General features: G+C 32.3%; 2 protein-coding genes across 4 annotated transcripts; one reads left to right on the plus strand and one right to left on the minus strand.

The window, feature by feature from the left end:
- Positions 1–534: 534 nt before the first annotated feature.
- On the minus strand, positions 535–7,512 carry LOC130799896 (long chain acyl-CoA synthetase 1-like). 3 transcript variants are annotated; one of them, XM_057663180.1, is made up of 20 exons: positions 7,218–7,512; positions 6,170–6,326; positions 5,434–5,497; positions 5,146–5,235; positions 4,992–5,048; positions 4,472–4,520; positions 3,998–4,074; positions 3,874–3,913; positions 3,697–3,791; positions 3,451–3,618; positions 3,258–3,368; positions 3,067–3,154; positions 2,780–2,846; positions 2,542–2,617; positions 2,333–2,450; positions 2,000–2,245; positions 1,541–1,680; positions 1,261–1,443; positions 868–987; positions 535–786 (listed from the first exon to the last, which is right to left on the minus strand). In XM_057663180.1, the coding sequence occupies exons 1-20, from the start codon at positions 7,438–7,440 to the stop codon at positions 742–744; spliced, it is 2,214 nt and encodes a 737-aa protein (XP_057519163.1). In that variant the 5' UTR covers positions 7,441–7,512; the 3' UTR covers positions 535–741. The 3 variants fall into 3 exon arrangements, with proteins under 3 accessions (XP_057519163.1, XP_057519161.1, XP_057519162.1); XM_057663178.1 differs by having other exon boundaries at positions 6,170–6,320; positions 7,218–7,480; XM_057663179.1 differs by having other exon boundaries at positions 6,170–6,342; positions 7,218–7,480.
- A 4,784-nt stretch (positions 7,513–12,296) lies between these two features.
- Positions 12,297–12,866, plus strand: LOC130800273 (uncharacterized). Its single transcript, XM_057663730.1, has one exon. The coding sequence runs from the start codon at positions 12,297–12,299 to the stop codon at positions 12,864–12,866; it is 570 nt and encodes a 189-aa protein (XP_057519713.1).
- Positions 12,867–13,296: the final 430 nt, after the last annotated feature.

Raw genomic sequence — 13,296 nt, forward strand, 5'->3', positions numbered from 1 at the left:
CAAAAAAATAGTAATTATGTTTTGTTGGCATTTAAATAACTGCGAACAAACATGTTTTTAGTTTTTTTTGTCACTTCTAATGTTATGACATTGTCTCTCTTATATTCGTAGTTATTAACTGCGGAACAAAAGATGCTTATTTTTGTAATTAAGTTCACCCGAAGCTCATTTTTTTATTTTTTTTGTTAATTTTGCGTATTTGTTCACATTTTCACTCAATGACAGGTTGCACTAAATTAAGGTAGAGCGTAACTGTGCTACCATGAAAAACCCAACTAGCTAAAAATGATCTATGATAATTTACATCTCTTTCCTTGGATTTTGTTTTTGGTTAGAGGGTCGGGTAGATTGAGAAAAGTGGAGGGGTAATGTACATTAATCGACACAAGATCTAATTCAATGAATTTAATTCATGATTTTATCTTTTTTTATCCGAGTAAATTATAGATGATAAAAGAGTAATTTTGAGCAATCTTCCTGACTTACAAGCCAAGCCATATGAGCAACACATTACAAGCAGTAATTACAGAATCATTAGAAATTACAAACATCTAAAGATTGGATTTTTTATTCATGATAAACTTTGCTGGTGTCATTCTTTCCAAACACTGCCTGAACTGCAAATTTTATGCAGAAAAAGTACACAAGCATCTTCCTCATAACTTGAATTCTAAACAGTTTCACATTCTCTAGGATACATAATATACTTCTCCTATTATTAACATATAAACACTATAAAGTTCATTTCTTTTTTGCCAAAGTGTAGTACAAGTCATCAATTTCCGTCTGCACAAAGTTTGAAGGAAACAACATGAAATTTTTCGTTCGAAACCAAAGCGAAAATGGAATTAGAAAACTCGGATTTACCTTATAGTGTTTTAGCATCTTATCTCTCTTTTTCTTCATCGTTGGTGTCAATAAACCCGGTATGTCTTCAAATGTTTGAGGTTCTAGAATAACTCCTTTGATATGTTCAAAACCTCTAAGCTGATAAAACAAACATCGAAAAGTTAAGATATGAATTAGAGGTATTCCGCTCATCATCATCATTTCATCATACTTAGTGTATTACGCTCATCGTCATCATCATTTCATCACTGATTTCATCATACTCATTGTATTCAGCCTATAGAAACTATGAGTAGGCTCTGGAGTGGAATTATCAAAGGAGATAAGGAGGTACCCGCCTTGAACAAGCCTATAAAGTAAAACAATGAAGCGAAAGCGAGGAATTTAGATGAGAAAATATAATCTTTGCACCTTGTTTCTTTCTGCAGCAATAGTAAGCTCAGAGAGGACATAAGTACTGAGCTCACTAAGGGAGCATAAGTCAGAGAACGCGCTCTTAAATCTGTTTCGATCAGCCCATTTCTTGGTGTTATCTTCGTTTGGTACAACAACAGCGACCAATATTGATTTTAAGCTGTCTCCGTAAACCCAAATCTTCAAAAGATCAGGGAGAAGTTGTTAAAAGTCATTTCTTAATTGTAATAAACTTTTACAACTTGTGTCGAACGACCAGGAAATGAAGAGGGCTTACATCTTCGACAATGGGAGTAATGCTGTACACTTTCTCTAAATACTCGAGTGCGACATACTCTCCTTGCGAGAGTTTAATCAGATTCTTCTTTCGGTCTATGATCTTTATTGTTCCGTTAGGTTGCATCTCCCCTATGTCACCTAACAAAATCATAGGGAAGTATTAAGATTTTTATTCAAAGGAAATGGTTCCGTTTAGAAGCGATCAATATCAACCCATGAATCTAGTCCCCGGCTTGTCTAGGCTATGACCTGAGTCATTTGATTAAAACCTATTACTGTTTAAACACAGAAAAATAGTAGCCGAGTTGGTTTCGCACACGTGTAGGTACTAGTATCTTGGATTCACCCCTGTATCTAGACGGGCCTGAACAGGCTGGAAAAGCCTGAAATCCAGGCCCGAGGGTTGATCAGCTATATCTTGTTGTTAGAAGCAGGAATCTGGGAAAGGGTACTTCACCTGTATGAAACCATCCATCTCTTATTGATTCTTTGGTTAGCTCTGGGTTTTTGTAGTACCCAGTAAATATGGTTTTACCCCGCAAGCATATCTCTCCGCGTGGAGGAGCAGCGAGTGGGTAGTAACCCATCTCAGGAACCTCTTCAAGCCGCATTTCTGTGTATACAGACGGAGCACCAACTGTTCCTATATGCGACATTTCGTCAGGGAAGCAAGTTGTGGACAATCCACAGGTCTCTGTCAATCCTGCACAAGGCCAAAAAAATATGGTTCATTTAGCATTTCTCGAACCAGATCAACAGCTGAAGAAACCAGAGGAGAATTTTCCGTTACCATAGGCTTGAAGTACGAAACAACAGCAAGTAACCCGCAAAAACTCCTCCACTTCTTCGCTCCAAGGCGCAGCTCCACTTACCATAAGTCGAATCTTGCCCCCTAGCTTGTTTTTTACCTAAATTTCACGCCAAAATATATCGAATAAGATAGCATGAGTATTTTCTTTCGTTGTAAATGAATCGTAGAATATTCATCAAGGTAATAACCTTTCGGAAAGCTAATAAATCCGCCAAGGGCGATGCCTGCTTCTCTTTGTACCCTAAATTCATCCAAAATAACTTGCTGCAAGCAGATTTAACATTGTCAATTATGCATTTCGATATTGTATTTTCGGTACAGGGCAAGCTGAGGGAAGACGAGGGTTAGGGGTGGGGGGCAGCGAGACTCGTACACAGGTTAGTCCGAGGGAAGGCAGCCTAAACAATTCATGAGCATGAAACTTACTATTTGTAAAGAAGGCGAAAAATCATCCTCCTATGCGGTAGAAGATCGTCTATCGCCTTTTGTATGCCTAAAACAGAAATGCGTCAGTATCATCGACAACATTATATACTTCATTCATCATCATACCCAGTGTATCCCACTCATAAAAAACTATGATCAGGGTCTGGGAAGAGAAGAAAGGCAGCAACTCATACCCAAAAAGGAGAGTGCGCCAAAGAGTCCCTCGACTCAAGAAAGATGGAACTTCATTCAATGTATAAGAACCATATAAGAGCGTAAGAATGTACCTTCATACACACGATCGAACACTTTAGGTACTCCAGCAAAAAAAGTTGGCTTCAACTCCATCAAATCATCTCCGATTTCTTTCACATTCTGCATAACACAAATTGACAACATTCAGATCGGTAAAGTGTAATCATGGTCTCGGTTAAAAGTCCGTCATAATGCAAGATACACGAAAATAACAAGAGATTACCCCATGAAAGAACCCGACAGATGCTCCCTTATGGAAAAAGTATTCCTCCACCACGCGGTCTAATATATGCGCCAATGGAAGGAACGATAGATATACATCATTCACTGTCATCTGTGCAGACGATACATGATTAATCGCTCCATTATAACACTTATCGACTCATCATGCACAAATTATGCTAAGTATTCTATACCTTGTCTTCAAATTGCTCCATGAAAAGATTCAATCCGCTAATAAACATAGCGATATTTTCATGTGTTAGGACAACACCCTTCGGATCTCCACTGGTGCCACTCGTGTACATCACCGTACAAATGTTGATCGGTTGTGGAGGGACTAATTCTGTCGGGTTTTCCTTGCCCTACACGAACAAGATCAGGTTGAGATGCAGTATAAAAAACGCGTTCTATATATGTTCTAGTACCGACATATGTCAGACCATATCACCGAGCTGAATCCATGAGTACGCGTTTATCCCTGCATTACTAGCCTTCAGTTTGTGCTCCTCCGAAAATGAAGTGAAGCAAACGACAGCTGCAATGTCATAAATCGAGCTTGTTAGGATACATCGAACGTAGTTTGAACTTAAACCTCGTATTTTACATGTAAAACTCGCCTTTTAGTCGTTGAGTAGACGAACAATCAGAGTCTAATAGCTGTAAAAACCCCACATAAGTTACCAGTAAATCAGTCACAAAAGATATCAGAAACTATTAAAAGAAGGCTTTTAATGTACATACTGCTTCCACTTTGTCCGGATGAACAAAAACATAATCAATCTCAGCATGGTCTATAATGTAATTTATAGCGTTTGAACCTGATCATGATCAAAAATAAAAATCATTATTAATTTGAACAATGGGTCATAAATTTAATTATAAACGGCTCATGTTTCAATTTTCGTTCAGAACCTTTAAAATGTCCTAGACAGTCTTACCTATAAACTTGTATTTTGGCCCTATTCAAGCGATACTTTTAGGCCAGAGCCCAGAGCCCGTGTTTCACATGGTTCGCGAACCGTGAATCACAAATCGAAAAAGCGAATTATGGTCGGTTTTAGGTTATTTTCGAACCATTAATTTTGAGAGAATAGCGAATTCTAAAGGCGAAAGCATATTATATTTCACTGGGCCAGAGCTCGGGATTTGGGTTTAGAATGGACCGGGCTGATTTGATCTAATATAATTGCACAAAAGAACAGAAATGGTTCATACCTAAGGTGTCATAGAGAGGCACACATATCAAACTGTGAGCATTACAAGCCTATATAACAAAAATTGAAAATTTTTAGCATTATATCAATATTCAATCAATAAATTAAAGGAAAAATTATTCTGAATAATTTAACATGTTGCTCATTCTTTACTAATAATCTCACTTTTAAAAATTTTAAATAATTCAATGTTTGCATACATTGTGCTGCGTATGGACCTTTGTTGCAAAGAACTTTGCAACAAAGGTCCATCTGCAACAAAATATATGCAAAGATTAGATTATTTAAAATTTTTCAAAAGGTGGGATTATTAAAAAAAAATGGACAATAAGTTGGATTATTTAGATAATTTTTCCTAAATTCAGCTATAACCTCTTTCCAAAGATATATTCCACCTTTTTATTCATATGAGTTTATTATTTAAGTTAATTTGGGAAAATATCTTTGGGTCGGAGGGAATACTGAAAAATTGATTTATATTTATTCTTTCTATTTATGGAAAGTTGGTTAATGTAGTAAACCTCCATTGCCATGATCCATTGAGGACAGTTAACACCATATATTCCAATCCTTGCACCCTATACAATTTGGTCATGAGAAAATTGTTACCCTAACCCAATAAATTTTTTTTTAGAAAAAAAAGTTATAAGAAAATATAAATTTTCATATGCTTACAGGCTGAGCCCCACATGCTCTCAATCCAGAACCAATTTTCAGCACTTCTTCATAAACATCCTTGTATGTCTTCCAGACATAGGGCCCCCACTATAGATTTCATCAGCAAAAAAAGACAATAAAAATTAAAAAAAAGTGGAATTTTTAATAATTAGTTCATCTGTTTATATGAAAAAGTACCATGACTTATAAATATAATTTTTTTTTAATTATATAGTGTAAATTTAAATAAACAAAAGAGTATATAATATAATGATTTGTAGTTGTTTTGTCATTGTTGTTGGTTACCTTGCCATCAACCATTTCACGCCAACCTAACATCTTATTTTGTTGATGCTTCTCAGCTGAGAGCCTACAAACACATAGTAACTCCATAATTAAGAGAAACATCTAGGAATGTGCTTATTCAGGTTATAACTCGTGTTATTTGATTAGAAATTCTTTTAATTTTAAATTGTGTAGTATATATATAACATAGAAAGATGATAATAACCGTGTTCTATAATAGGAATGGGCTTGTTCAGGTTGTAACTTGTGTCATTTGATTATAAACTCGTTTAATATTGAATTGTGTACTGTATAACACAAAAAAATAATTGTTAAAATGGACATATTTAGGTTATAACTCGTGTAATGTGATTAAAAATTATATTTTTGCAATTTAAATAGATAGAGCATATCGCATATTATAGAGTTACGATTATACGTTTAAATATTTAGTTTTGAATTTAACTTGATTAACATTGTATAAGAAGTTAAATTATATGAAGAGAATTTATATAGCACCCATACAAGGGTGAACCTTAATATATTAAGGGTTACAACCAGAAATTAATTTTTTTATTTGACTTGATTTATTAACAAAAATATTTCTTAATCTGGCAATATATAAACTAAATCAGAATTTAACTAATAATTTAAATTCAAAAATATACTCTATCAACATAAAAACTTCAATAAAAATGTTCTTCCTCTAAATTTGTCAAAAAAAAATTATAAAAAAAGTGAATTATATGGAAAATACCTAAATGAATCCCAAGCAGTGTATAAGTCAGGATGAGGAGGAGGAAATTCATTCTTGCACAGAATATTCCGATAAATGGGACCCACTGCCGGACGTCCATCTCTTCCTTCACTTCCATTCCCTATTTGTACTGAGAATTTCTTCATTTTATCTGTTTCTTTTTTAATGTTCAACTAAACCTTATTTATATTACTAATACATAAACTTTGCATAAACTAAATTTATACTACTTTAAGAAATAAAGTACATAATAATTTATCTTATGATAAAAATAAAAAATATGTATATATATAGTTGCAACCGTGAGTTAATTAAAAGAAATTAAATACAAGTATTTAATTCATAGGTTAGTAAGTACTTTTATTATATAATAATACACTCCATCTGTTTTCATATGCTTTTCTTAGATGGAATTACGACTTTTAGTGTTAAACTTTGACTATGATTTCCTATCAATCTATATGAAAAAACATATTCATGTGGGATCTTAATCTTGTAGTTTTATCTCATATATACTTTCTAAATATCAACTTTTTATATAATTTTTAAAAACTTACAATTAAAATTATTTGATTTTTAAATTTGCATTGGAATTTGAAAAACGATAAATGAAAATAACAAATGAAAATAGAGGCAACAGTTGTTGAAAGGTTTATATTTTATGAGCTATTATTAGGAATGAATAAACTCACAAAAGTTTTGCTAAACCCCTTTTTCATGCTTTTTTCGTGGTTTATAGGTTTGTTTGACACAAACAATAAATGAAATTTTTTTATTTGTAACACAAAAAATAAAGGGAGAAAAACGTAAAGCTTATTAAAAAATATTATTATAGGAGCACTTGAAAAAGCTCGTGTCAAGTGATATTATAATAAGTTGGATTAAAATTAACGAGTTAGGCAAAAATAAAAAGACTAGTTTTAACTTTTAAGTTATAGTTATAGAAATTTAAAAGAAGAGAAGATGAAGCTAGTTGTGAAAAAACTTATAAAAAGAAAAAAAGAAAATAAAAGAAAAATGTGAAATATATTTAAAACTCTAAGTTTACCTGAAATCAGAACGGCTAAATTATTTAAACGAGAATGACCGTGGGAGCAAATAGGTATTTTTTTTAAGTTATAATTATAGAGGTATGCAAATAGGTATTTTTTTAAGTTATAATTATAGAGGTATGAAAAAGAGAGGATGAAGCTAGTTGGTAAGGAAAGGATGAGAAATGTAGGCCAAAAAAGAGGATTTACATTGATGGAAATATGGGAGGAAAAGGACATGTTAGTTGGGAGGCATTAAAAATGTTAATATGCAAGAGCCAAGACGACGTTTAGTCGTTTACTATCTTTTTTTTTTTTTTTTTTTTTTTGTGTTATAGGCATTAAAAACTTCTACTTGCACCACTTACTTATACTACAATAGCTAGTCCCCACATTGATGACAACTTAATTGAAATATTGCTAATTTTTTGTACTATAATAATAATATAATATTAAATTTTTATGATTTTTAGTTGTGTAATTTTTAGATATAAAATATTTGACAAATACATTAAACTACGTCAAAAGGTATTTAGGTGCAAGTAAAAAAAATGAAGGAAGTATTTTTTTTTTTATATATGTAAATAAATACATTACATTAATTCAATGTTATTAAATGTTTCCAGCTAGGGTGAGATTTGGGGGTCTGATATACACAGCCTCAAATTAACCTTATTAGGCATAACATTAATAAAGAGATTGTTTTCGATTAAACTTTTGATAATAAATACTATATGCAACTTCACATAAATAAGAAGTGAATGTGATTTAATGAACCGTTTTGATATAGTCTATTATAGTAAAAAACATCAAACTATAAACTATTTTATCCGTTTTAAAATACTCGCAACCGATTATAACATATTGTATGGGAATATATCACTATCAATAGCAAGTATAATGAAACGAAAGAAGTATAAATCTTTGTGCAAGCCATAACTATTTTATAATATGCATACAGTAATTTTAGAATTATATTATGCCTACTTCCAATTTTGCAATTGCTATGGTTGAGCGTAAAATAGCTTCTTATATGGTTTTCAAAGTATACTCCTACCGTCCTACGTATCATCATCATCATATTCATACTTAACATATTTCGTTTATGGAAACTATTATTCAAGTCTGAAGATGCTAATGAACTTACAAGATACTGAACTTACAAGAAACGGTCAAAAAATCCCACAACTAAAAAAATTTGCAAAAGAAAAGCAAAACGTGATAAGATAAAATAAAGAATAAAACATACAACCTGACAATGCACCATAACATTAAAGAAAACAACAAAAAGTGATATTGACCTTTCATGATTTTTAGGAAAGTCAACGGAAAAAATAGGTCAATAAACACGTAAAATTACCTTGAGGTTATATTTTTTTTGTGCACAAGATATTGCAACATTAGATTATATACTCCCTCCTAGTTTACGTGTCTATTTCTTTTTATGGTCAAGTCATTTTAATTGTTTAATTTTTATTTTTGATATGGATTTTTGACTTTTATGTTCTTAGTAGTTTTATCCTATTTTCAATTATACCTCTATTACTCATATTAATTTTCCTCCCTTACATTAAAAACCCATAAAACCATCTCTTTTCTACCCTTAGGGTCCCACTTTTGACTCTCTTTAAAATCCGTGAAAAGTCAAATGGAACTCTTAAAGTAAATAGGAGGGAATATTAAAGAACGTGACAAAGAATTATATAAAATAAAATATGATAAAATTAAAGGGATACACTAAAATAAAAAGTGTTACAATCCTTTCCTAAAACACAGTTATTAAAGATAATTTTGCCAAATAATATTTTTAAATTATAACCTTCCAGATTAATAAAAATGCGTTTCAAATTTAATCCATATTATTTATCTTAAGTGTTCTATTTACTTTATGCACTCTATCCAATAGACTTATTCAATTCTTAATATATCTAATTATGCATAATTAAAAATTATAAAAAGTTGATATTAATAAACTTTACATTAAAATAAATAAAATGAGATCCCACATGACTATATTTCAACTTATAGATTAATAACAAAATACAATTTAAGAGTGATAAATGAATACTGTCCCAAAAAATAAATGGAACACTTAAGGAGAATAAAAGGGAGTAGTCCTTTCGTTCTTTTAAGTTCTTCCACCTTACTATAACGAGTAGTTTCATAAGTTTTTCCACTTTAGAATACTTTCTATTTTTAGAAATTTTTTATCCTACTTTTACCCCTTAAAACTCATCTTTTTCTTTTAATGCACCAATTTTCTTTTATTTATGATTATTTTCTCAAATACTTTCAATACAATCATTATTTCACACTACTATTTAATTAAAATAATATCCACTAAAACCTCATACTTCCAATACAATCATTACTTCACACTACTATTTGATTAAAATAATACCCACTACAACTCAAAGATTCTATCTCCCTTATTATGTGTGAAAAATCGAAAATGAAAGATCTAAAAAGAACGGAGGGAGTATCATTCAATGAGTTTACACGAGTGAATAATAACCCTTCAATAATTAGCCAAAAGATTTTGTTATTATGTCGTCTAATTAACGTTATAATTATAATGATATTGAGATTTGATCATGATCAATAAATGATCTTTGTGATACTTTCGATTAATAGGCATTTTTAAACACTTGCTTTCTACTACTAATGGAATTAAGCCATCACATGGCATTTAATAAAACTCCAGTGAAATTTAATTAACAATAATCAACAAAATCAATAAATATAGTGTTCAAACAATAAACTATGTCAAACTTAATCTTAACGTATATATATGATAGAATATATAACTTATAAGATTAAGCTTTTGATTAAGTTAGTTTATCGATATAAAGTTTAAATTATAGGTTCAAACGTCATCTAAAAAGTGGAATATCCAGCGCTAGATATCACATTAAAAGGGTATATGTTGCATCCACACTTGTAGCTTAAAATAGCAATTACGTAAGAAAGCGTGATTGAATATAAACAATAGAAATATCTGTGGGGTTACAATCATAAACTTATTAACTAAAGAGGATTGCTTGAGTCAAAATGAAAAAGGAAATCATTTTATCTTTTTTCAGTGGTTTTTAACTTGTTGATCTACTTTTTATAACTGACAATCAATATTTAATTTTACTAAATATTTCATTAAACAACTAACTTTTCCAGCTAACTTAAAAATTAACAAAAACAGTTAAACTCATTCAATTAGTCAAACAGCTAAACAAGCCAACTAAAAAAACTAAAATATTAAAATATAAATCAGTTGAGAATGAATGGTGCTTTCAACTTTCTCGTGATAGAAGGAAGCGTCTATAACTACTCTATAGCCTATATAGTGTGAAAAATGTACAAACAATTACGTACTACTATCTTAAATACGCTTGTGTAGGTTACCATGAATAAGGCTACGAGATACCAAAGCAAGCTAAGGCATTGCACATTATAACAATCACCCATTATTTTTGTTGCTTCATTTAAAATTTAGCTGGCATACTTCAGTCGCCCATTTCTAACAGTCGTTTATGCGGTTGGTTTGGTTGTTAACGATGATAAATTGATTATTTACAGTGTAAATTTTTTTACATGTTTGATGTTATTTCTTTATTAATAAAACTTTAATTATAAAAAAATTTTACGACGTTTATATTTTTCATTACCACTTAAACCATATCATCAATAAGACTTGTCAAGAAATATTACTATTAAAATTACGCTATTTTTTTCATTATTATTCTCAATATTTAATATCAACTATCAAAAAAATAGGCAGGATAAATATGGTAGAGAGTTTGAGCGAAGGTTATGAGTTTGTTAAGGAAATACCCTAGGAAAAGGGTGAACCTTCATGTGGTGATGGATTTTTTTATCTATTTAATTTATTTATTGTAGAGTAATGTTGTTTAAATTGGTATTCCAATTGATAAGAGACGATCAAATCTCCCCAAAAGTTGGCAATTCTGTCTAAGGTTTTAGATGCATATTTTGCATTCTATACTTTAGTTTTAAATAGTTAGTAGAAAGCGAAGGTGTTAAATTTTCTACTTTATTTTTTAAAAAATTGTAGTGATATTTGATAGTGTCACGATTTGACATATGTGATGGTTGTTATGTCACTTAAGTTTCTATTATTAGATGTTGCCTATTTTACTTATATAGTTCCTACAATACACACATTATTTCTATTTGTTACTTCCACCATCTTTATGATTTTATTATCTATAGTGATATAACAAATCATCATGGCCTTGCATACAATCCTAGTAGGTACTTTAAATCGTAATAGATAAACTTGCATTTTCTAAAGAATAAGAAAATCGAAATACAATTAATGTAATTTTTTGGGTTTAAACCTCTTATTATAAACTTCAGACTTCAGACTTCCAAAGAATACAAGATCATAGATCGATTATTGATATTACTACGACGGAAGTAGTAGAAGCTCTTAAAACAATGGGGAGATCAAAGGCAATTGGACCTGGTAACATTTCGATTGAGGTGTGGAAGGGTTTAGGAGAGGAGGGAATTCAGTGACTTACTAACGTCTTTAATGTCATCTTGAGGTCCAATAAGATGCCAGAAAAATGGAGGGTTAGCACACTTATCCCACTGTTTAAAAACAAGGGTGATGCACAAGTATGCGGGAGCTATAGAGGGATCAAACTTCTAAGCCACACTATAAAACTATGGGAAAGAGTGATCGAGAAAATAATTAGACGAGAGACAGTAATTAGAGAGAACCAATTCGGATTCATGCCGAGAAGATCAACTACCGAGGCAATCAATCTGCTGAGGAGACTGATGGAAAAGTATAGGGAGCGAAAGAAGAATTTGCATCTGGTGTACATTGATCTGGAGAAAGCGTACGATAGCATACCGCGAAGCATCTTTTGTGATTGCCTTAAGAATAGAGGTATTTCACGAAGGTACATTGAGGTAATATAGGATATGTATGACAGAGTGGCGACTAACATACATACACCGGTGGGTATGATAGAGTCTTTCCCAATTAAAGTGAGGCACTAAGTCCTTTCATTTTTACGGTCATTATGGAAGAAATCTCTAAATCCATCTGGAAAACCATACCATGATGCATGCTTTTCGTCGATGATATAGTTTTGGTCGCAGAAACCAAGGAGGAGGCTAATGGTAAATTGGAAGAGTTGAGGGAAGCCTTGGAGGGTAAAGGGTTACGCATAAGCCGTATGAAGACTGAATACTTGCGACGCAATTTCAGTGGGACAGAATCAATAGGGGAGCCGGAGGTGACCATAGGGGGAGAATTTGTTTCATGTATGTCCAATTTCAAATATTTGGGATCGGCGATTCAGAATAATGGGGAGATTGATGGAGACGTTACTAATCGTATACAAGCGGGTTGGCTTAAATGGCGAGTAGCAACGGTGGTGCTTTGTGATAAAAAGTTCCCGAGGAGATTAAAAGGTAAATTTTACTGTGTTGCAATTAGGTCGGCCTTGTTATATGGGGCAGAATGTTGGCCCGTAAAAAAGGTTTTCGAACAGAAGATGAAAGTAACAGAGATGCGTATGCTGAGGTGGATGTGTGGTAATACTATGATGGATATGATAAGAAACCAGGAGTTCAGGGAGAAGTTAGGGGTCGCACCTACCTCCGCAAAGATGCAGGAGAACAGGTTGAGATGATTTGGGCATGTGCAGAGAAAGACACATGACGCCCCAATAAGAAGGATCGAATGCATCATAGTGGAGGGCAATAGAAGTCGAGGAAGACCTACGAGAACGTGGGAGGAACATATTAAAAGTGACATGCATGAACTCCACCTCTCCAAGGAGCTGACCAGGGATAGGGACAGTTGGTGGCGCCTTATCCACGTCCTAGATTACAAAACTCGTCCCTTTTACCCTTTGTTTGTTATTGTTCATTGCCTTTAATTATCGCTCTTTAACTTCTTCTGTACTTTTATCTTTATTATTAGTTATTTGTACATATTCTATTTATTCTATTTTTAAGTTGCAGGTTTCTCTCTCTTTAAAGACCTTTCTCAAGCCGAGGGACTCTTTGACCGCACTCTCCTCTATGGGTATGAGCTGCCGTCGTTCTTTCCTCCCCAAA

The sequence above is a fragment of the Amaranthus tricolor genome, chromosome 14 (genome assembly GCF_026212465.1).
Source record: "Amaranthus tricolor cultivar Red isolate AtriRed21 chromosome 14, ASM2621246v1, whole genome shotgun sequence".
Classification (NCBI taxonomy): Eukaryota; Viridiplantae; Streptophyta; class Magnoliopsida; order Caryophyllales; family Amaranthaceae; genus Amaranthus; species Amaranthus tricolor.

What these genes read in the sequence shown, in the direction of transcription:
- LOC130799896 (XM_057663180.1), bottom strand. Translation starts at nt 7,440, where the DNA reads ATGTCCTTTTCCTCCCATATTTCCATCAATGTAAATCCTCTTTTTTGG. An exon ending in ATCCGGACAAAGTGGAAGCA is followed by an intron (nt 3,914 to 3,997) that starts GTATGTACATTA and finishes GGGTTTTTACAG; the next exon opens with CTATTAGACTCTGATTGTTC. An exon ending in AGATGCTAAAACACTATAAG is followed by an intron (nt 787 to 867) that starts GTAAATCCGAGT and finishes AACTTTGTGCAG; the next exon opens with ACGGAAATTGATGACTTGTA.
- LOC130800273 (XM_057663730.1), top strand. Translation starts at nt 12,297, where the DNA reads ATGCTTTTCGTCGATGATATAGTTTTGGTCGCAGAAACCAAGGAGGAG.